Source organism: Strongylocentrotus purpuratus, unplaced genomic scaffold (assembly GCF_000002235.5).
Source record: "Strongylocentrotus purpuratus isolate Spur 01 unplaced genomic scaffold, Spur_5.0 spur5_scaffold_4, whole genome shotgun sequence".
Classification (NCBI taxonomy): domain Eukaryota; kingdom Metazoa; phylum Echinodermata; class Echinoidea; order Camarodonta; family Strongylocentrotidae; genus Strongylocentrotus; species Strongylocentrotus purpuratus.
In genome coordinates this window covers 17042127-17067874 of record NW_022145610.1, presented here as the reverse complement: position 1 = coordinate 17067874, position 25748 = coordinate 17042127, and the positions used below count along the sequence as shown (strand labels likewise).

General features: G+C 36.5%; 1 protein-coding gene across 1 annotated transcript; it reads right to left on the bottom strand.

Moving 5' to 3' along the window:
* Positions 1-7912: 7912 nt before the first annotated feature.
* On the bottom strand, positions 7913-23983 carry LOC105441505 (histone-lysine N-methyltransferase SMYD3-like). The gene is made up of 8 exons (XM_030998159.1): positions 23729-23983; positions 23023-23083; positions 21652-22019; positions 17553-17655; positions 13436-13546; positions 12253-12943; positions 10790-10901; positions 7913-9936 (listed from the first exon to the last, which is right to left on the bottom strand). The coding sequence occupies exons 1-6, from the start codon at positions 23902-23904 to the stop codon at positions 12797-12799; spliced, it is 966 nt and encodes a 321-aa protein (XP_030854019.1). The 5' UTR covers positions 23905-23983; the 3' UTR covers positions 7913-9936; positions 10790-10901; positions 12253-12796.
* Between the last annotated feature and the right edge of the window lie 1765 nt (positions 23984-25748).

Sequence of the window (25748 nt, the reverse complement as noted above, 5' to 3'; positions counted from 1 at the left end):
TACGGGCTTTCTACGGCCTAACGAATAGATAAAAACGCCGGGAGAATTGGGAGCAGCCAACTCAGCACCACGGCACCCGTGCGGCTTAAAAAAACGTCCCGGCGCCCGTAGGAACTTTACGGCACACTGGCCGAAAATTCCCAAAATGTCTGTTTCTACTCGCCGTACGGGCCCCGGAGTGTATATGTGAAAGCCCTGCGGTGCTCAAGGGTGCCGTACGTTTACCCTATGGCTCCCTAACGGGCCTCTCAAGAGCCCCGGTGATATGTACAACACCGGGCGTCTGACGTCCGGGGCCATTTGAAATGAATATTGCCCGTGCAGGCCCCCCTCGGCGGCATCGCAAAATGTAAAACGCAGCTTTAAATACAGGAGGTGCGGATGTCAGAGGACACATAGTTCAGTGCACCGCACAGCACCCACCCGGGCACCTTGAGGACCCCGCCTGGGCCCCGGCAGGGCACCTTCTGGGAGCCATGGGTGCACCTGCTCATCGGACGGAGCCTGTAAGCTTACCGGAAGGCCCCCTTCCGGCACCCTTACGGGCGCCTTGCATTTCACTCGACCAATTTTCACCGGGCACCTCCCGGGCACCGCAGAATATGCGACCACACATGCCGTAGAAATGAAAATCGGAAGGTTTCCGTACGGTCTCTAAATCCACGGCAAGCCGCCGGGTAGGGAAAATCGTACAGGGCCCGGTTTATATGTGAACTAGGCATAACGAATAAGATACGGATGCATGGATGCCATGCATTTGTAATTGTGCAATTTTCTGGTGTGATTATTCTCCATGAGGATAAATGTCCAGGGGCTTATTGTACTAGAACCCACCGTACATTTAGCAAAACCATAGTTTTATGATTGAATCTGTACGTTATTTGATTTAGATATCACTATGGAACATACAGTCCCATTTTGGGGATTCACCTCCTGAACATGGGTAGACTACTATTTCGCCTGGAGAGACTTCAAGAGGCTAGAAAGTATCTGACAGAGGTAACCAACGATTATTCTTCCTATAAATTGGCTGGACTGTAATAGTGGATGTTTTTAATTTTGTACTCACTGAAGTTTTATATATTTATTTTCATTCAGCTCTTTTGATAACATTTGACTTTGTAGTCGAGTAGAAGTCTAGAGTAGAATTGTGCATTTACTAACGTTTACTATTAAGTAAGTGCAGGAATTAATTCATCTTTAATGATGGTGTGTGTATGTTGGTGTTGGCCGGATGGACACGGTGAAATCCAGAATCATCTGAGGTACCCCCATTTGACCACCCTGTTTAATAGGGAACAAGTGAACAAGCTTTATTGTAGTTGTTTGGGCTGAAAAAAGGCTAATAAACCCCCAGTAAATCATAAGCAAGTTTGTTGTTTACTAGACATTCTTATTCAGATTCGTGTCAGAAGCCTTGATATAAATTAGCTTGGATAATAGATGAACAATTACATGTAGTTCTCAATCAATAAGGAAGTAATTTGATCTACGTTAATCCGTGCTCTTACATAAAGAAAGAGGAAGTAACCTTGATAAGGAAGATGTATGATGATGTAGATCAATATCTTCTTTTCATCACATCGAACCAATTAATGTATCCCTTTATGTCATCCATTTGTATGAAAAATTGTTTGTCTCTTATAATGTGAAAAACTTGCTGATGATCTCTCTTTCTCTCTCGATCTTTTTAAACTCTCCTTGAACTTTTCCTGACTTTTTCTGCTTCTGATTTAGGGGGAGGTTAATTAAGGCCGGCTCCCAGTATGACGAATAGGGGGATACCGCAAGCTACGTTAAGCTGCGAATTGTAATATTGAATTTCCCGCCAATCATCGTGTGTTGTGAGCACTAATTGTATTTGTTTTGGCCCTCGAAAATTTGAAAAAATAGCAACCCTCCCTCCCCTTGAGCGCCAGGGGAGGTGGCCCATCTCCAAAAAAAGGTAAAATTAACGTGTTTGTACACGTTTTTTCCAAAGGAGAGCGGCCCGCCCCCCCCCCCCCCCCCTCGGCACCCCTGGCTCCACCCCTGCCACAACCCACCGTCAGCCGCCGTTCCCTGCCGCCAGCCAATCCGCTCCCAGCCATCTGACCTCGTTCCTTGTTGCCGGGCTTCGTCGAGATATCGTTGCTCCCCCACCCCAGACACGTCCGATTTTGGTCGCTAGAATCCGTTCCCTGCCGCAGCCATCCGTCCCTTGCCGTCGTGTTGTCGCCAAAGGTCGTTCCGACCCGTCAGCGAATCTTTGTTTTCCCCTTTTGCCGTCGCTTTACCGCCAAAATGTTGTGATTTACACGTCCGTCGCGTTTCGCGGGGTCTTTGCCGCTACTATGTGAGCCGGCCTTTAATTTGATACCAAAGGTGTCTGTTATTTATTTCTTTATTTTGTTAATTCGTTATTTTGTTTTTTTCAGGCAAAGAGTGTTTTGGAGGTAACGCATGGCCCTCAGCATTCACTAATGATGACACCGTCAGTGCAAAAACTGCTCGATCTGTAGATGTAGATAATGCATGGCTAACAACTTTCCCGAATGTCACCCCGTCTGGCTGTAGCTGCAGATAACACATGTCCAGCATCAGTTACTGATGTATGATGAGTTTCAGGGTCTAGGTTATAATATAGAGTCGATAGACTGGTTTGTTATGGTAGACATGTTATTTATTCAACTACGACGGATACCGGATATTCGGATATCGCATATCGTAACATCCCCCTTCCTCTGGAAAGATTGGGAATCAGTGAACAACATACTGCTTTGAAAACAATAGTATATGTAAGTTTCGGTTATTTGCTTCCTAATTAATTTTTTCCAATCAGGTTATATAACATAAAATCTTGTTTTCTTTTCAATACGTTTCTTTTGTATCATAATAACGAACGGGTATAACTGTTTACATAATTCGTTCCACTAATTTCAACTTCACAGTTTATCTGCGAATTAAATTGATCATAGTTTTTATATAACTTGATTCCTTTATAAAAAAATTAAAAAAATCAATTTCCAAACGAAACATGTTTTGGCTAGCATCTGTTTCTAGACTTGTAAGCATAATGCCTATACGTGCATATCAGGCGCGCCGGAAACAGTTTGGGATGGGGGGGGGGCAAAATTTTCAGGGGGCTCACCTTCCAGGGGCAATAACGTAATGAGAAAAATCTGCATCACCACCACTCTTACATGTTACATGCAGGCCCCGCGAAACGTTTTTCAAAGTGGAGTATTAACGATCAGGAAGAGCGTAGCGAGCGTAGCGAGCGAAGCGAGTGGAGCGTTCTGTAAGCCCTGACATGAAGGCTGCCAAATAAGCATTTTTGTTTTCTTCACCCGACTGTACATTTGGGATTTTTTTAATTTTTCAAACAAACGCATAAAAAGGTATGATTTACAAAAAGATTGAGAAAAAATACCGGAAAATCATGTTATTTCAGCAACATTTGTAAATCACTGGTATCTTATCAGAAATATGCCCCCCCCCCCCCCCATCAGTACGCCAGTGTTCAGGGGTTCATGTCTTTTCGCCCCTATAATACAAAAAAAACACGCGCTTTCTCATCCTCTCAAAATATTTCCACGATATGCGCGTATCGCTATTATAAAAACGTCCATTGATATATATATAGGGGCATGCGGAATGTGCGGAATGTATAGAAAATGTAATTCCTGTTAACTTTCCTTTTCTTTGAATGGAATATAATTCATATGTGATTCACTTCAGGTTTTTTTTTAAATTTTGTTATGTTCTTTTTTGTTAAAAAATAGAAACCATCTTTACATCCTTACTTACCTGTTTAAGGGAGGGCGTTTTTTAATAATAAGTGGTGGTAGATTCTCTTGAAAGATAGTGACTTGGGAGTCTTGTTCTGATGGGTCTTCCAAACAACATCTCTGCAGGTGATTTCCTATGACTGTCAACAGGTGTCGCTCTTAGGTGTGACATAGCCAGTTGACTGGCCAGTCTGTGAAAACCTTTTCAACGGATTCTTCACGGTACGAACCATTCTCTCAGCTAGTCCGTTAGTCCAGAATCTGCCCGGACAAAGAAAAGATTACCAGGCGGCATCTCATGTGCGGTCGAAAATTGGTGGTTAAAATGTTATGGTGATTGCAGGCGCGGATCCAGGATTTCTTAAGGGGGGGGGCCAAATTTGAAATCAATTTGAAATTTAGTGTGCTGAAGTTTGAAAATCGTGCCGGCCGATATTTTGCTCAGGGGGGGGGGGGGGGGGGGGGTGGGGGAATAGTGAATGTTGGGGACACTGTGACGATAAATAATCAAGCAGGACACAGAGTTCTAAATCCAGTATGAGACCACGCTGACAAGATACTTCAGCACGTATCAGCACGGTTCAATCTGTAATTGAACAAAACAAATAAAGGAAACATCCAATCAATACTGGAATACATGTACACATGCTTATCAATGACAATATTTGTTACAATAATTATCCATCTTGTCTGGTCTCAATCAATAAATGCATAACTGAATATGAATTAACTTGTTTGTGTCAATTATTTATGTCTCATATCCAAAAACCTCTCCTGAAACAATATCTGATCTTAAATACAATTATTTGATACAAAAGGCTTGCTTGCTTCTATCCTAGCACTGACTTTCAAATATGTAAACAATAACCGGTCAAAGCAATGCTCTCAAAACCCTAATTTCACAACACAAGGCCCAAGTTTAGCTTAGCAAAATACTTATAAACAATGTATTCAAAGCCTAACTTTTATCTCCCTAAATGAGACATTTATTTATTATTCATCACTAATAACCAGCTTGAACATTTATATCAACCTCGTAAGAAATAATATGCTTCAGCTATCATACAGCCTTATTTATCATGGCTCACTTCATAATCTGTCAACTAACAAAAGAGGCGTGACTACTTCCGGTCACTAAACGTGTACAGTGCATGCATGCATTACTTGCACGTATTATGTATACCACTGCTACATTACGTACTTCAATACAAATCTTTCGCAACAAATTTACATCACTAACCATCAACATAATTAATAGAAATTATCACTGATTATCATTCAACAACTCTTTAAAGGAATAGCAATGTAATTGTCTACTTACAACGTTGGGCTCATCAAAAAGAATCAATTTATCATCACAACCTCACGGTCGTCCGACCGTTCCAAACAAGGAAAATCAGTGGCATGCGAAGAAACGCCCTCAATAGTCAAATACATGTCAATTCCCCCAAAAGCCTCGTCTATGACGTCAGCATTTCCCGACTTATCGTTACATGATTTTATCAAACACAGGAGAAAACTTCCTGTCAGTAACAGTGAACATAGGTATTCTGCAGATCACCTAATCATATGAAAATTGGAAAATGACAAAGACAAAATGATCAAAATGAATTTCAAAAAGTGAAGTCTTTCAGTTGTGAATTTATGTTCATTTATTGATTTCATTTTAAGCTTCTGGATGTACTAAAAGTCATGAAAGTGGGGAAGTAGCACAAAGAGAAGGTGAAAGAAGAGTGTCATAAGGAACATTATGAAAAGTGAACAATATAGTAAAAATCTAATCAATTGAGAGGATGAGAAATCTGGTTTTCGGCCACCGCACTCAACGGCCACTGCATTGCTGACTTCGACAGATGAATGTCTGAAAAGCTTTGAACAAGGCAAAGTGGTGTGCTCTGTAATGGTAGATTTGAAGAAAGCCTTCGACACAGTTAGTACTAAAAAATTGCAAAATAAATATGTTTGCTGATAGAACTATTTTATATTATGCTAGTAATGAATTTTCTGAACTGGAAAACAAAGTAAAATAAGATTTAGTAAATGTGAAAAAATGGCTTGATGTCATTAGTTTAAGTTTAAATATAAATAAAACAGAATACATTGTACTAGGAATAAAAAATCGTCTAAAAGTAGCACGTAATACAAATTTGGATATTAACATAGATGGAACCCCTCTAAAAAGAGTAACTACATGCAAGCATTTAGGAGTGATTGTGGATAAAACTTTATCATGGACAAACCATATCAAATCTGTACAAAAGAAATATAGTAGTGGATTGTTAAAGTCAATACGTAATATTGTTGGTAAAGATACATTGAAATTAGTATATAATGCATTGATTTTATCCCACCTCTCCTATTGTGATGTAATATGGGGAAACTGTGGAAAGTGCCTTCAAAATGATCTCCAGAAAATTCAAATTCGGGCAGCTCGAATAATAAATGATACCCCTTGGGATTCATCGGGAAGCTACAACCTTAATAAACCTGGATGGGATACGCTTGAACAGAAAGGGAAAGAAAATATCGCTTTAATGAATTTCAATATACTTAATAAAAAATCCCCTTCTTATTTAATTGATACATTTTCGTAGAGAAAGACCATATAATACGAAAAGTGGCAATCTATGTGTTAAGACAATCCAGCCTAAAACGGATAGTACCAAATGCACATTTGTGTACAGAGGCGTTTGCCTATGGAATTCACTACCACACGAAGTGCAAGCAGCACAAACCAAGTACAGTTTCACAACAGGACTTAAAAGAATAACCAATTATAATCACATACAATATACTATGCTCAAATATGTCTATGAACTTTCGAATGTTTCCTTCTTATTGATCTGTCCATTTTTGTGTTGTTTGAATTTATATTGTTGTGTATGCATCTGCTCGGTTTTTTTTTTGAATTTCCATATGATGTAATATAGTTTCATTTCATTTTATCCAAAAATGATTAAATAATAGAGTTTTATCTACAGTGCTTGTTATTTTAATTCACTTTCAAGTGTTCTTTTACTGACTTTAATTTAAAAATAAATTGTAATCATATCCTTAATTGTAATAATGCAGTAACTTGACCAGCCACATTTGATTAAAAAAAAAAAAAAAAACTCATTTATGGCAGTTTATATGCATTTATAGTAACAATTTGTATTACCTATTTTAATTTGAAGTATATTTACAGTACTCTTGTTTGGACACTCATGATTATTGTTATTGATATAAATATACTTTTTTGGCAGTACTATTCTATCGTTATTTTTTTTTTAGATATTTATCTTGATTATTTCTTGTTTGTTTTAAATATGTCATTTGATGTATCATTGTCATTTTTATGTTAATTCGATGTATTTACATTTTTTCACATGGCCCCAACGGAAGTCAGTCTTGTAACTGTTTGGGCTTTTTTAACCGTGTTTATAAATGAAGATATCAATTCAAATTAAATTCAATTCAATATGAGAAAATGTAGAAAAGTTGAGACAATGTTCCGGTAGATGAGAATCGGTAAAAATTAAAAGAATAAAATAGTGAAAGATGAAGGGTCAAAATAATTGAGAATAAATGAAGAGAGGAACTCATCAAAGTGAAGAAAATAAAAGTGAGAAAGGAATATTGAAAATGAAAAAAGAGCATGAGTAAAATGGTCAAAAGGTGAGAAATTATGCGAAAGAGAATTTCAATAATTGGAAAAAGCTCAATTTATAAAAAGATAATAAGATGAGCACATTACAACCCTTGATGCAAGACTGATTGGTTAAATTGGCATGATTGAATATGTTGTAGGGAACTACATCTGCAGTCAGTTTGACTTGTTAATGTGTCTATCAACTTTCAATTCACTCGTTTCTTCCCTTTTCACTTTTTCTATACATAATTATTATGTGTCTTTAAGTGGTAAGCTTGTCCTTGTACAATAATTTTATCCATCTCTTTCTGATTCTCTAATTTTTTACTCTTCCTTCTCCAGTCTCCGCTTCCTATAATTCTTCATCTCTAATTCCTTTCTTACAAGTATGATTGACATTGTGTATTTGTCTGATACCTAAATTGCATCTGAATATCTCTTGCTCTCAATTTCTGATACAATTGTCCTCTCACCCCCTCTCTCTCCCTAAATACAAATGAAAACACAGCAGTTCAAGTTTGCTGTTTCTTTATTAAAGCATGAGAATACAGCATGTCTGTGTACAAGTCAAATGTTCTTTACATAAAAGACAATAAGTGGAATCTTGATTATTGTGCATTATAACTAAGTGATATTAAACAGAATTTGGACCAATTATCTCTACAGTTAGAGGAAAGCATGTAAATGACACTCATGTAAATGTATTTTCCTCTTCGACTTCTCGACAAAATATACCATTTCTCAAACTTATTTATTTAAAAATATTTATACAGGATGACAATGTTGGCCAAAGCTGTTTTCACATTGGTCCTGTATATACATGGTAACATACAAATATCAATGAAATGAGGCAAACATAGCAATTTATTACAGAGATACTAAATAGACTTTGGACCAATTATCTCTTCAGTTAGAGGAAGCATGTACATGACACTACATGTAAATGTATTTTCTTATCGACTTGTCGACAAAATATTATACCATTTCTCAAACTTATTTATTTAAAAATTATTTATACAGGATGACAATGTTCGCCAAAGCTGTTTTTCACATTGGTCCTGTATATACATGGTAACATCAAATATCAATGAAATGAGGCAAACATAGCAATTTATTACAGAGATATTAAATAGACTTTGGACCAATTATCTCTACAGTTAGAGGAAAGCATGTAGATGACACTATATGTAAATGTATTTCTCTCTTCGACTTCTCGACAAAATATTATACCATTTCTCAAACTTATTTATTTAAAAATATTAATACATGATGACAATGTTGGCCAAAGCTGTTTTTCACATTGGTCACATACAAACAAATCAATTAAATGAGGTAAACATAACAATTTATTACAGGGATATTAAATAGACTTTAGACCAATTATCTCTTTAGTTAGAGTAAAGCATGTACATGACATGTAATTATTTTTTTTTTTTCGACTTCTCTACAAAATATTATACCATTTCTCAAACTTATTTGTTTAGAAATATTTATACAGGATGACAATGTTGGCCAAAGCTTTTATTCACATTGGTCCTGTATATACATGGTAACATACAAAATATCAATGAAATGAGGCAAACATAACAATATATTACATGGATATCAAATAGACTTTGGACCAATTATCTCTACAGTGAGAGGAAAGCATGTACATGACACTACATGTAAATGTATTTTTCTCTTCGACTTCTCGACGAAATATTCTACCATTTCTCAAACTTATTTATTTAAAAATATTTACACAGGATGACAACATATTACAGGGATATTTAATAACATTATATGAAATAACCAGCGAATAGAGACATGGATATAAATTTTTAGATTTACAAAATGAGGTTATCCAACGATTTGAAAAATAGTATTAAAAATAAGATAAACTTCACCGGAAATGTAATTAATTATTTCACCAATAGAATCAGAATCTCATCCAGCACACTCATAGGAAACACAACACACCATTCCGGTGACGTATTATACTAAGGGCACACAAAAGTAAATTTTTATTCAAATGGGTAGAAAAAAAACACAACACATATACATCCATTGCGTCACTGGTTATTTAGTACATTAAAGAACATTAAAGTACATTATTGAAGAAATAGACATTGAATTCTGCAAAGTACTCGGTAATTAGTTCCATTAAACACCTCCTTTAATAGAGGTTGGCCCTGTTTCAGCAAACGTGTTATCAATAACTGCCATATATCTATGATACATCTGCTCACAGTCAATCAAATGCAAGGATATCAGTAGCTTATCACAATGATCGGAACATGTTAATAAACAAAAAGTATTATCAAATAGGCCGCCCTTGTGTTAAAATGTCTAGATTTACAAACTACGATGACTACATTTCGAACTGATTGTATGCCAGCTTCTCAAACCTATGTCTCTTGTTGTTTCCTTTCGACCTTTCTCTCTGTTGCTCTGTCCTTATTTATTTAGTATTTCCAGGAACGAGAACAGTTGTTGTACTTCTAACATCAGTGAATGCTTTGGGCCATGCGTAACATCCAAAACATTCTTTGTCTGAAAAACAAAAGAATTAATTTAAAAAAAGAAAGAAAAAGACACATTTGGCACCAAATTAACCTCCTCCTAAACCAGAAGCAGACAAAGTTAGGAAAAGTTCAGCGAGAGAGAGAGAGAGAGAGAGCATGAACAAGTTAATCAAAAATATAAGAGACAAACAATTTGTCATTCAAATGGATGACATAAAGGGATACGTTTATTGGTTCGATGCGATGAAAAGAAAATACACCTGTATTGATCTACTTCATCATACATGCTCCTAGCATACTAGCAAGGTCACTTCCTCTGTCTTTATGGATAAAAGTAGATCAAATTCATTCCTTATTGATTGATAAATTGTTCATCTTTTGTCCTTGCTAATTTATATCAAGACGAATGACTCGGTTCAGAATCTGAATACGAATGTCCAGTAAGCAACAAACTTGCTTTTGATGTATATACTGGGGGTTATAATACTTTTTTAGCCCAAACAACTACATGTATAGGTATAAAGCTTTTTCACTAATTAAACAGGATGGTCAAAGGGGATTGGGTGAGGTTACGTACCTCAGATGATTCTGGATTTCACTGTGTATCGTACAGTCGCATTTAATTACCATCGACTGCCCCCCCCCCCCCCACCCCAACCCACCATCATTGAAGATGGAATAATGCCCGCACTTATTAACAATAAACTTTAATAAGTGCACAATTCTTCAGTTCTACTCAGATACTAATGTCAAATGTTGTCCAAAGAGCAGAATAAAAAATAAATATATAAAAGTTCAGTAATTTTTTAAAAAACACCCACTATTGTAGTCTTCATTGAAATAACGTCCCATCAATTCATAAAAAAAGAATAGTAAGGTACCTCTGTGAGATATTTTCGAGCTTCTTCAAATCTCCCCAGCTCAAGTAGTAGTCTAGTCATTCTCAGGAAGTAAATCCCTATAGAGGCATGGTATGGTCCTTTGTAGAGATATCTAAATCAAATAACAGTCAAATTCAGGCATAAAAGTACGGTTTTGCTAAATGTACAGTAGGTCCAAGGACAATTAGCCCCTGGACAATTACCCCTCAAGAACAACAACCCCCTTGCACATGCAATTATTAATTTATGCATGGCATCCACCCATATCTTAATCCTTAGTATTCTTGCAAGATTACCCCAAAACGCCAAGCGCCATAGGGGGAAAGATCTGCTGAAATATCACACTACCTCAGTATGATCAGTATTTATAAAGGCTTAATTAATATACCATTAAGGTCTGTTCATTATCTTAAACAAGAAAACAAAATTCATGTATCTGAATCTGAATATCACTTATTGTTCTATAAATGTGATGGTTATTTCACCTGACTGCTGCTTGTAATGCCTAGGTCACATATAAACCGGGCCCCGTACGATTTTCCCTACCCGGCGGCTTGTCGTGGATTTAGATACCGTACGGGAACCTTTCGATTTTAATTTCTACGGCATGTGTGGTCACATATTCTGCGGCGCCCGGGAGGTGCCCGGTGAAAATCGGTCGAGTGAATGCAAGGCGCCCGTAAGGGTGCCGGTAGGGTGCCGGTCAGGTGCCGGCCGGTAAGCTTACGGGCTCCGTCCGATGAGCAGGTGCACCCATGGCCCCCGGAAGGTTCCCATGACGGGGTCCTGAAGGCGCCCAGCCGGGTGCCATGCGGTACACTAAACTATGTGTCCTCTGGCATCCGTACTTCCTGTATTTAAAGCTGCGTTGTACATTTTGAGATGCCGCTGCGAGGGGCCCGCACGGGCAATATTCGTTTGAAATGCCCCCCGGACGGCAGACGCCTGCTGTTGTGCATATCAACCGTAGCTCTTGAGGAGCCCGTGGGGGAGCCGTAGGGTACACGTACGGAACCCTTGAGCACCGCAAGGCGCCCGTAAAGATTTTTCATGAGAATTCATCCCCCCAAATCGTGAGGGGCCCGTCCGGACACCGTCCGGAGCCCGCACGGGACACGTAAGGTGCCCTACGGGCCCTTTACGGGCTTTCTACGTTCCTACGGTCAGACAAAAACGCCAGGATAATTGGGAGCAGCCAACTAAGGCAACCGGCCGGACACCGGCCGAAAATTCCCAAAATATCTGTTTTTACTCGCCGTACGGGCCCCGGAGTGTATATGTGAAAAGCCCCATAAGTAAGCAACCAGACGGCCGACGGCTTTAGGTCCTCTCCGAGGGGGCCTAGTAGTGAGAATTAATGGTTTCGAACGCGGGTCACCGGATTACCACTGCTCTATCGACTGAGCTATCGCGCCTCCTATTCTGTGTTATGTGTATAGTGAGTATAATGAACCTAATCTTACTTGTTAGGCTCTATGTTCAGCTGTCCAGTCTCAACAGCTTTCTGCCATGCGTGTGAGTCGATGCATGCTAGAAATGCCGCCTGTCTGACCTTGTACAGGAGATGATGATTGGCTGGAATATTGCTAGTGGAGTCCATCGGATTCAGGTAGGGTATACACAGCTGATACACTTTTTCCCAATGTAAATATCACCATTAAGAAAGAATAAACCCATACAATGAAAACTGATCGAGATGGGGACAAAAAGCTTGGAAGAATGTATATAGAGAAACTGAGAGGACTAACATGGGGTCAGTGAGTTTGGAGCATAGAGGAAAGGGTAAAGGAGAGAGAGACAGAGAGACAGAGAGACAGATAGACAGACAGAGACAAGTAGAAAAGGAGGGAAAAGGAGAGCAATAGAGAAAAAATAGATTACAATGCAAGGTATTTGTAGAATGTGAATTGTGCAAATAAAAAGGGTCCCAATAACTCTATGATAACGACAAATGAAACAAACTCTAAAGGAGAAAACATTCATTGACTTCATTCCTAGTATTTCAAATTATTGACAGGTATAGTCATTGTATACTACAATAAACTTTAAATGACAACGAAGGATATCTTGTGAATTCTCTGCATCCCTTATTTGCTCCAAGGATTTCTTCAAATCTCGGAACTCTTCACCTAAACCATCATCTGGCCCCAATGCCTAAAATATACAGAAAACATTTAATCAGAATGTAAACAAGATTAGCTTGACATTTATTGCAAGTTATGTGAAACAATTTCTACATGGACTTTGGAAATCACTTATTATCTAGTGCATTACTGAGAATAGATCCATGCAGGTATCGACTGCCTTGGCTAATGCATGCATGCATGAACATAGGTTACTTGAGAGTTATATCATTATTTCATATTTGAGTATAAAAAAGAAAGTAAAGCAGCGCGTAGATCGTATTATTGCCCAATATATTGTTCACTACTTTGAACATTGGAAGTTATTATGGTGCTCAATCATATATGAAACCGCAGACCTTATCTTGAGATCATCAATATAATTAAAGTTCAAAGATATCTAGTACATGTAGTTTAAAAGAAAACTACCTACCGGTATACAACTTGAATTTTATTTTTTAGGATATTTTGCAGCATTTGAGAAGAGTAAAACAAAGAATGAAACTGTAAAGTAAAGACTTACATTGATTTCTTCGATGCATTTCACACACTTACAGGTGAAATGATATCTCTCTTTCAGATCAGCCTGTCTCACTTTAGCTGGGTCCATGACATCTACATAGGTGATTGTACACTGAAACCAAACGAAAACCGGTTGTAAGGATCTTAAATTATAAGCACATGTTATTTTTATAGTGCATGTACAAATAAAGACCAATCATGTTTTCAAGGTCAAAGATTAGCTTGATTCTTTTTTATATGACCAGACTTACCAGCAAATTGATGAATGTTGACCATTGTGATACTTTCCAATTGTGACAAATATCTAAATAATCTAAAGAATACACATCAGTTCTTCATACAAGTTGAAGCGTCCTTCACTGCAAAATATAGAACTGATATACATTGTATCTTAGGATACCCCCATATAAACTGAACCATTTGGGTGTGTTGATTCAAATCTTCTTAACACTGGTATAGACTAATCCTGAAAATTTGTATGGTGAAATGAGTTGTTGATGATCCTGGCAGAATCCATATAAAGCAACATTCAATGATTTAAAGGTGAAATTCAAAGAAAATCACAAATATGTCAACTAATGTATCACTATAATCTGGTAAGCTAACAGATGGCCATCGTACAAGTTTAAAGGTCAGCTACATATTGGGTGATTTATAAAAAAACCAAATACAACCACCTCCATAGCAGCTGGGGTATACGAGAGATTCGCCGGAAAAATAACAATGTTTTAATGACGTCACTAAATGGACCAATACTGCCCAAGCAGACGACATCCCATAAAGAATGAACATAATTGCAAAGCTATTATTTGTCAAATTATAATGAGTTTAGTATATAAATGTAATGGCATGTCAAACCATTCAAAAGGGGATATGACCCGATTCTGATAACTGAAATATTTTGCTTGTAAATACATAGGATAGGGGTTAATTAACAATCAAAGAAATCAGACTTTCAAACTGAAAACCCCTCCGGAATGATATTAAGGACGGCATTTGTTCCCTCTTGAAACGCCGAACATACCGCGGTGTGCAGCTGAATATACAATGGCGTCTGATTTTGTTTACAAGCGACAGATTCCTTTAGTTTTATATCGCTGCATTTGTCATCAAAATAAAACCATGCGAGGGGTTTAGATGAGGCAATAGATTATACATTAAGCCTAACGGTAGTGAAGTAAGAGAAAGAACTCAAGAGAAGATGAAAACACAGACACTGAAAATGTGTGAGATGTCATGGGACATCGTCTGCTTTTGCAAATCATGTCAATACTGTGATCTCACACATCTCAGCAGCGTTTGGAGAGCTATTCAGGTGCTATGCCGGGGCCTTTTTTAAGCGTTTTATAATTTATAATAATCTTTACTTCGAATGTTTCCAAGCATTGAATTTTGATAACTTTGTCGAATGAAAGTTTCAACTTTGCAATAATGAAAATAAAGTTAGTTTTTTTTAAATCAATGAATGTCTACTTTTAGAAAATACATAATCCTTATTTATCTGGTAGTGAAGCTGAAGAATGTGAGGGATTAATTTCAATTAAAAATGCAACAAATGCTCTAAAAGGGATGAATATCAATGAAGCTCCTGGCATAGATGGCCTAACGGTTGAGTTTTTTAAGGAATTCTGGGTTGAAATACAAGATCTTGTTTTAGACAGTTTTAATGAAAGTTATACAAAGGGTAAGCTTAGCTATTTGCAAAGGAAAGGAGTCATTACTCTGCTATTCAAAGGTGGTGATGCGATGGAATTAGGAAATTGTCGGCCCATTACATTACTTAATACCGATTATAAAATACTTGCAACTGTATTGGCAAACAGGCTCCAAAATTTGTTAACACACTTAATCAGTGAAGACCAAGTAGGGTATCTTAAAGGCAGGAGTGGTATTTATAATGCCAGATTAATTCAAGATATGGTAGATTATAGTGCATTTAATACGAATGATGGTGCAATGATATTTGCCGATTTTAAAAAGGCTTTTGATACTATGGAATGGAAATTTGTTGATTCATGTATGAAGAGCTATGGTTTTAATGATAACTACAGGAAGTGGGTCTCGGTGATGTATTGTGATCCTCATCTTAATATCATAATGAACGGTTGATAACAAAAGATATAAAACCATCTAGAGATATAAGACAGGGGTGTCCCCTATCTGCATTATTATTTATCCTTAGCATTGAAGCTCTTGAAAATGAGATTAGACAAAATAACAATAGCATAGGCTTGAGTGTTGGTTGTAATGAGAAAACATTAAAAATATTACAGTTAGCAGATGACATGACATTATAATGTTCGTACAGTTATGTCAAAAGTAGTCTGGAATCCAATTTAATGAAATCAAGACAAAAGCCCTCTGGTTGGGAACCAACAATCCAACAAATACTATTGGAAATATGTTATGGGAAGATGTTTATGTTCAGTCACTTGGTATTTATTTTTGTAAAAATAAAGATATAGGCTTTGAAATGAACTGGTCTGAAGAGAGGATATTAAAAATAAAACAACTGTTAAATCTTTGGAAACGGAGAAATCTCACGCTTAAATGGAAAATAATGATATTAAAATAATTGATAATGTCGAAAATCATTTATACATCACAAGTCTTGTCTTGTCCTAAAAATATAATTAAGGAACTCGATAAGTTTTTTTTATATTTCCTATGGAAAGGGGGACTTGCAAAAGTTAAAAGGTCAAATGTATTAAATAGTATTCAAGAATGTTCAAACAAAGGTTGCATCGTTAAATATAACTTGGTTTTGTAAATATCTAAGCGATGAATTAAATGCAGGTTGCAAATGTATGTTTGACTATTGGTTTAAGCAAATTGGTGGTATAAAGGTTATAATAAATTGTAAATCTAATACAAAAAACGCAAGTTTTCTGGAAAACAAGATGCCTCATTGCTACTATAATTTAATTATGACCTTTTTCTTGTATAAAAGCGGTTACTACCTAAGAAAGGTTCGATCATGTACTTTTGACAGCTATCGTAGAAAAATGATTCGGATGAATAAAAATGTAACGTATAAAAGGAAAATGCTTTTTTTATAGGAATTGGATACATTCTGACATTTTGTTTTTTGGGGTTTTAATGGATGGGAAAGGTTTTCTACTAGTCAATGAGTTAAGTGCAAAAATATTATTTAAGGATGGAAGGTGGTATCGTCAATATGCACGTATTAGAAGAGCGATTCAATCACTTGGGAATATGTTAGTACTTGCAAATATGAATGTAGAACATGGAGAGTATATGAAATTTAGATCAGCAGCGTTTGTATATGATGATATAATATTGATTGAGGATATGATTTCAGTTAGACAGTTGAGAGTTAAAAAAATATATCATGAGTTAATTAAAACAAAAATCGAAGAATCTAGAGCGGAGGAATTTTGACGTAATACTTTGGAAATTGAATATACACCTGTATGGTCAGATGTTTGGTTATTTGAGGTAATAAGTATACAAGACAGCTTACTAATTTATTTCAATTTCAAATTCATGTATAATATTTTAGCAATACCATATAATTTGTTTAAATGGAAAGTTAGTGCCAATGATCAATGTTATTATTGTAATAAAACAGGTGATTGTATGCACATGTTCTTTTTTGTAACGAAGTCAGTATGTTTAAAATGAAGTTGACAGGAATATCAAGAAATATTTCATGTCTAATTTTAATTTCAAACCATGTCATCTATTGTTTGGTATTGATTTTAATTCAAAGAAGGAAAAAGATGTTGATATTATTTTGAATTATTCACTTTTTAATGCTTAGAAAAACTTTGTTGGAAAAGAATTTTTAAAGAAAACAACAAAAAGGAGCCTTCTTCATATTTCGATTTACCTATTAAATAATCGTTTACAAATAGAAGAAAATATTAGAAAACCATGTATATCTCTCCCGAAATGGAGGTAAATGCTAAAAATGTGAATATGTTTATATTATTATGAAAAATTAAAGAAGACCTGAATTGGTTATTTAACACAACAACAAAAAACAGTCAATGACATTTCTTTAAAAATATTCAGGGTATTTCCTCTCATGTGCATATCAAGAACATAGGGAATAAAATAAATGAGGTATTTGAGAATAAAATATGTGGTCTCACCTCTTCTCCTTCTTTGACATCTTTAACGGTCATGATTTGAATTTTTCTCCCATCACTCACCCATGCACAGTTAGGATCACAGGAATGGTTCAACATGGATGCTCTTAAAAACAGGAACAGTTAAAACAGAGACATAATAATGACATATTTATTTACACACACAAAATAAATAATGTATGGGATTGGGAAGAGAAAAGATACTAGTATATTATGCTAATGGAATCATGCTTAACCTACAAGTACAACATACAATCAAAATGATGAAAATTATGATTGTTTAGAATTGGATGACATTACCGATAGTGCTTTAAAGGTATTTGTCCTATTTGTAGGCCAACAAAGAAAATTAGAAAAGGTAAAATTCTAACGGCATGTGAAAGATAATACTAATTTAGAACTTTCCTAAAAAAATGGGGGCTTGAAAATGTCTTTAAGTTGGAAAATAACGACTACGACTTAAGTGCTAACAAGTCAAAAAGAAAGAGTCTAATTTTCAGACCATTGTACCGAATGGTACTGCGCAAAGATTCAATCAGTTTAATTTTGGCCATAACAAATAGTGGGTTATTGATATAGAGAAATGCTCATGTACCCTTTACAGCTCATTTTATGTATGTTATTACCAAAGAAGAAAAAGCCAGTCAGTCACTCAATAGTTTCTGACAGTGAAGTCTAGCAAGTAAACGGGTTTCCTTGCATAATTTGAATATTAGGACACCGTTAACGTTTAAATTTTACAGATAGGACATACATGGCATTTTCATATTTCCTGCAAAGTTCTATAGAATTTGATGTTGGCTGCAGAAGGGTTATAGTATCTTTAACCACTAGACCATAATATTTCTGATAGACTTTAAATGCAAAAACGGCCTTGGCATGGTCGCAATTACAACTTTTAATTGAACATTTTAAAATGATCCCAACATCTGTTTTAAAAACAAAAGTCACTGTTTCTATAGCCCATAGTCTTAGCTATAACATACCTAAATTTGGGAGAACATAGAGCACAAATATGCTAGATAGTGCTCAAAGATTAATGTCATGTAGATCCATGATTTGAACGAAATTCCTAAATACCAAATTCACAGACTACAAAAGGTTCAAAACGCAGCTGCCCGCCTTGTCACTAAATCTAAACGTTCGACCCATACTACTCAAATACTCAAGAACCTTCACTGGCTTCCAATAGAACAGCGTATCAAATATAAAATTCTACTACTCACCTACCGTTCACTAAATGGATCAGTTCCTGAATATATTTCCTCTCTTCTTAATATCTCTTTAAGTTCTCGTGCAGGTCTTCGTTCCTCTAATTCAACAAATTTAACACAATTAAGAACAAAGAGGAGTTGGGGAGACAGAGCTTTTACAGCTGCTGCACCCCGGTTATGGAACTCCCTACCCCATTCAATCAAAATGTCAGCGAATCAAAATGTGTTCCAAAAACAATTGAAAACCTATCTAATGTCTGAATTCCTTATTTAAGACGTAGTGTATTTCACAATCTGATGAAATTAACGTTGTTGAATTATATTTAATTATGTCATATTATTTTCGTTCAATGTACTTACCTTGTTAGGCGCCTTGAGCATCTCTTGGGGTGGATATGTGCGCATTATAAATGTTGTTATTATTATTATTATTATTAACACGCAAATTAAGACAATTCTGTCATGTTACTTTTAATCGCAATTTTCACTATGATGACGTCATCAAAATGGAAAATGACGTGTACTGATCTTGGAGAAGATTGTCCTAGCAACAAGATATCAACATTAAGAAGAAAATAGATCAATATTTACATAGATACAATCAATTTTCCATAAATATGCTGACGTCATAATATGCAAATTCGTATTTTGAGTTCCAAGGTCAATATGATTATGTCATGATTTACTTAATGGCCAAATGAGACATGAAATCATATCTCCGACTCATATTCTATCCAAATATGAGAACGAATTGAGGGTTCTATTGCATCCAAAAGAGCTATAATATATTTTGTATAGGCATGCTTTTGCCCATATATGTTATGTATTACAAGAGCTCGCGCGCACGGACATTTAACTTGAATGGACGCTCATTCCCTTTATAATGGTCATAAAGAGATAAACATGGTATAAAATTGTTCGGAAAAAAAGTGAGAAATATCGTGTAAAAACAAATATAGGATAAATTATTTTGTGTTCGGCTGTGACGAACGAAAACGCGCGCGCATGCCCGGGCGCGCGATTGAAACAAATAAAATTCCAATGCTGATAATGGCGTACGAGCGCGTTTTTTGACCTGGAATTGACCGGACGGATATTAAACTTGATCGTGATAAATATGATTGAGAAAGAACTTTCCGTTATGAAGATATGATCATGAGTTGATTTTCAGAAGAAAAGACAAAATCACAAAATGGCGCCTAGACGTCATCACTCATGGTCAAGGTTGAAAATCTTATTTTGCTTTGTCCATATGTCTATACATAATGTGTGCTAAATTTCAAGGCATTTGATCGAGCCATTTTCAAGTTATCTTGCTAACAAAAAAATGGTTAGAAATAAGAAAAATAATCTAACGAAAATATTAGGTGGTCTGTATTCTATACAGCCCATCTGAAAATTACATTGATAAAGCGCTTAATACAATGTTTCTAAGCGCTTAAAAAAACAAGGTACAACGGAAAATAAACATACATCAATAATAATAAAAAATTACAGATAATTAGAGACTTACTTTAAACAAAACTGCCCTATAGATAGGGATTGGCGGATACTAATTGGTAAACTATTCCACAATTTAGGGACTGCAACAGCAAAAGTACGATCGCCGTAACAAGTATTGGTTCGGGGAAGAGGGGCGTATCGGGAATTAGCATGTTTAGTTGACCGTAATGAACGTCATGGAACAATAGGTTTGAGAAGGTCGTTTAAATATGATGGAGCATACCCATGTTTAATTTTGAATACTAACAAAAGAATCTTAAACTGAAAGCGAGTTAAAATAGGTAGCCAATGAACAGATCTAAGAATAGGAGTTATGTTTGTGTTCGTATTTTCTGGTTTGGGTAATGAGACGGGCTGTCATGTTTTGAATACGTTGCAGTGGAGAAATGGTGGAATATGGTGAGCCAAAGTACAAGCCGTTACAATAATCTAAATGAGAAATAACAAAAGCGTGGATCAATCGTTGTGTAGACTGTCTGTCCAAATATTTTCGAAGTTTACTAATTCTGGAGATACCAAAAGCAGCCGTCCGACAAGTATTCCTGATATGTTGTTTCATGTTCAGTACATTATCAACAGTGACGCCGAGGTTACGAACCACTTTTGAAGATACGATTCCAACGCCAGCAGCATCTGAGCGCGGCAGACTGCAAGAACTTCTAAACTGCGAGGTGATGTGTAGTACCTCCGTCTTGGATTGATTTAAATTAAGTTTAATCAAAGAAAACCAGGACATGACATCGGAGATGAATTCGCTAAGTTTCTGAAAGTTATTCCCAAGAACTGATTTCCCCATGTTTTTACCCAGGTTACATAATTTGTTTGTTATATTGCATCAATGACATTTCACAATCCTTTACGAATTTTGAAAAATTGAGACTAATTTCGGAATACTGTTTAATACAAACAATTACTCTACATTAGTGCATCCACACGAAAACATATTAGGCCTAGTATCAATATAACTTGGATGCTGGTGTGAGGAAATAAGATTTTTAGGGGGAAATCGGAGATTTATATTATCAATATAAAGAAAACAATAGTGGATAGTGAGGCAATGACGTCACAGACTCATGAGTGAGTTACCAATGTGTCTTGTGATTTTCAAAGTTTTCGAGTCATTAAAAATTCATAAACTTTTTATTTTCTTATTAGTTTTCCGATTTTGCTCAAACTTGTTTTGATTGGTTTGTCTGATTTTTCTGCTTCTATTGAAAGTATGTAATTATTGGAGTGGATTTGCCCTTTAATCCCCATTAGTTATTACCGAGTCTCTTGGAGAGGACTTAAAGCTGTCGATCCCCTGGTTGTTTACTTACAAGCATATACATTCTTTCTTAGAGTCAGGTAAAACAATTATCAATCATTATAGTAACATAAATTACCTCAAGTACATCCCAACTGCAATGACATTCAGATCATTATTCATTATTGATAAGGAATTGCAGATAGTCGCCCCAAACATCTTCAACAGGGTGCTTGGCTCGGGTAAGACATCATCTTCGTAATACTTCAACGAAAACAACAATGTCTCAAAGTCCTTCCTTCTTGTATCGCTCAGCTTCTCATGATGGGATTCCAGCTGGTCTACGGTGGTTGGAAAACAATCCTCATCATCCTGAATGCATGGAGGGGATCGTTTTTGCTTGTGGATAATATGAGATAGAAGCTGAACTACGTGTGAATATGGCAAGGGGTGTATTCTCTTCAGTGTTTTGCAGTCTTGCTTGTGACATCTTGCCCAATCTCCTCGCTGCACGGGGTACAAACATCAAAATAAGAATATAAGCCGTACCAAACGACAATCTACGTAAATCTACCAACATCCATTAAAGGGACTTGGTAACATTGTTCAAATGAGAGGAAATGGTGCTTAGTAGTGACTTGAATGCTAAATGTACAAATAAAGATAATCTGAAAGTTTGTGTGTAAACAGACCATTATTAATGATCAAAATTGCGAAGAAGTGATCAATATTTTATAATATAATAACATTTTAGGTGAATGTAAATCGTCACAAAGCAATGAATTGGCTTGATATTCCATTCCAAACATTGAAGTGTTGAAAGATTTTAAAAAGCCTGTTTTATGTCTTATTTTCATGAAAAAACGGTTGGGAAAATTAACTGTTAGAGAGGATGTTGCACAGTGACGCCTTCAAACAAAACCATAAATGTCTTTGTGGTTTGAGAATATTTTGAGTGTTAGTACAGTAGAAGGAATATATATAATAAGTAACATTTCATACAAAAATTTCGCAGTTTGTTCACCAACCTTCAACAATGTTACCGGTTCATTTTAAAGATACTCGACATCTTTAATACATTTTACATCATAATTATGTGTAAAAATTACTTCATTTAACTGTTCATAGAAGTTTAGGCATTTCAGGATTGATTGATTATTTCTGCTTATTATTTTTGCATACTAGTTCCTGCAATGACAACTAATTTCAAACAACCATTCTGTTTCTAATGGCTAACTTTACTAAATATAACATAGCCCCAAACTCCGTAAACTTTATCATAATTAATGCTGAGCAACTTAACAAAAAAAATCTTAATACTTTCCCAGAGATGGACATATTTTACTACAATATATCCTATGATTTTTTTTTGGAGTTATTTCAACTCACTGGGACATTGACTGCTTAGATTCTAATATTTCCATAGACTTAATTCAGGAATCATTCATTTCTGATATGGGTAATGGGTTTATGTGTTGGAGGGAACCAAAACAAACAAAATTGTTTTTACCTGACATGATTTATTGCAGTAGCTTGCATAATGGCAGCTGGAACACTTCTTTAGAGTTGAACTGAAAGTAAGATGAATATTGGAGTTGATTTTATTTTAGCGCTTAGAGACTTCGGTGGTAAGCGCCTTATAAGCACCGTTTTTATTATCATTATTATTATTATTATCATTCTTGAAATATTCAAAACAGTTTCAAACATAAACGAAAGTCAATAGAAGGTAACATAAGGCAGTATTGTACTAGGTCCAAACAAATACCTCAAATGAAAAAACAAGAGTAGAAACTTTACTAAAAGTTAAAAACTTTAAACAATTCATGTTGACTTCTTTTGAGTTTTGTGCAAATTGATAAAGTAATGCTTAGTTTTATTTCAAAAGTTAGCATAATGATGATCAATTCAATCATTATCAGACTTCTATATTAGATCTATATTATTATCATGATAATAATTACGATGTTTAATTCAATCATGGACATAGCATTTAATAAATATTATTTATTCTTAATATCATATTGTCGTTAAAGTAAAATTAATGATATTCTACACTCAGTGGATTTAATCCGTGCTAATTGGCCAAGAAAGAAAAAAAAATATATAAAAAGAAAGCACATGGATTTCGATATTATAAAGAACCCCTAAAATAAGCCTTAAAGACCCTATCCCTTCTTATTATCACGTTAAAACAAAGAATTAAAAATCAACACCATTTTTTGAGGCAAAATTCACAATAGCGTCCCCTTTTGTCGTCTTGCAGTGTATATGCATATGGCAATTCTTCAAGGATACATTGTCCCCTCGCAAATTTTGAAGTGAAGACCAAACCTCGCCCACAAGTAGCTGATTTTACAACACGCACAGATTCCATAGCAGACTCCGCCATTATTAGTGTAAACTTATGAAATTGCTCCTCTCAGCTCAAACAGGCACAGGGCTACACTCGCTTCCAATAAGAGGCGAATGATAACGTTTCATTCAGCTATGCAGTTGTAGGAGTGTGTATTATCTTTTTATCGAGTGGGAATCCCACCGGGGAATCCCCACTGACATTCATAACAGGAAGTATTATGTTTGACCTTTGCACTTGCGTTCCTTAGGCTTAACAGAACCGTTCACCCACGCACATCTCAGCAATCCCATTCGTTATATAAGTTAAATGTTTATGATCCACCCCCTCCCCCTCCTTAGGGGTGGGAATTCCCACTCATAAACATTTCTTGGATAACATAACACTGGTACTGGTACTGTTTGGTACGGTCATATTTGTATAATTCACCTGCCAAATACTGGGCTCACTATAGTGTTTACCTAATGATGCACATTGGAACTCAACTTGGTGAAATATTAGAAGTACATTAAAGAAGGTCATTATGCTGTTTCTTTTCTTTCATTCTGATCCCTTACTCTTTGTTATTCGTGTTTCTCCTCTCCCTTTATAGCTCCCTCATGACAGGAAACATTGGGGGGGGGTCGTTATTCAGAAGGGTCCCTTTTCATAATACCAGAGAAGGGTTGCTGCAATAGATCGTGGTGTTGTGGTCTAGTGGATAAGTCACCCGACTGCATATTACAAGGTACGTGTTTCGAGTCCCGCCATGGCACTAATATCCTTTAATTGACAATCATTAAAGGTCAAGTCCACTCCAAAAAAAAATTACTCTCAATTGTAATAGAAGCAGAATAATCGGACAAACCAATCCAAAAAATGTTTGAACAAAATCGAATATCTAATAAGAAAGTTATGATTTTTTGAAAAAGTCTGTAAAAATATGAAACAGTGAAAATCACAAGACAAATTTGAAATTCACTCATGAGTCTGTGACGCCATGTCTTCACTATCTACTAATTGTTTTCTTTATATTGATAATATAAATTTCCTATTTCCCCCCTAAGAATCTTATTTCTTCACACCAGCATCCAAGTTAGATTAAAGGCACACTGTCCTACTTGTAGCTACTTGCTCCCCCCTATATAGAAAACTTCGACAATCGGTGCCTGTTGGTCCCTCATGATCCTCTTTTTCTTATGTTAAATGAGAGCTGAGTTAATGAGATAGCCACCTGTCACCAGGCGCGCCGGAAGCAGTTTGGGATTGGGGGGGGCAAACATTCCAGGGGGCTCACCTTCCGAGGGCAGTGACGTAATGAGAAAAAACGTTCGGAAGGGGGGGGGGGCAGACGAAAAATCTGCATCACCACCAGTCTTACACGTTACATGCAGGTCCCGCGGAACGTTTTTCAAAGTGAAGTATTAACGATCAGGTAGAGCGTAAATTGGCGTGGGGTCCAGCCTCGGCAGGGTGTCAAGGGGCTGAGCCCCCGGAAGCTCAGGGATTTTAGGTATTTAATTACGGTTAGATGAGCATCCAGGGGCCTCTTTAAGGCCATTGACGTGTTCCAGAGGGGGGGGGGGGGAGCCCCCAGAAGCTCAGAGGTTTTAATATTTAACTACGGTCAGATGAGCAACCAGGGGCCGCCCTAGGGCACTTGGTGGGGTCCAGGGGGCAGGGCCCCCGGAAGCTCAGGGGTTTTAGGTATTGAATAATGGTCAGATGAGCATCCAGGGGCCCGCCTTATAGGGCCCTTGGTGGGGTCCAGGGGGCAGAGCCCCCGGAAGCTCAGGGGTTTTAGGTATTTAATAATGGTCAGATGAGCATCCAGGGGCCCGCCTTATAGGGCCCTTGGTGGGGTCCAGGGGGCAGAGCCCCCGGAAGCTCAGGGGTTTTAG

Bases quoted from the DNA above. Each gene is read 5' to 3' on its own strand.
- LOC105441505 (XM_030998159.1), bottom strand. From the start codon at position 23,904: ATGGCGGAGTCTGCTATGGAATCTGTGCGTGTTGTAAAATCAGCTACT. The intron at 23,084-23,728 runs GTGTTGATTTTT...TCTTACTTTCAG, and splicing joins GAATTTTGCCTCAAAAAATG to TTCAACTCTAAAGAAGTGTT. The intron at 17,656-21,651 runs GTAATTTATGTT...CCTGTTTTTAAG, and splicing joins GCAGTTGGGATGTACTTGAG to AGCATCCATGTTGAACCATT.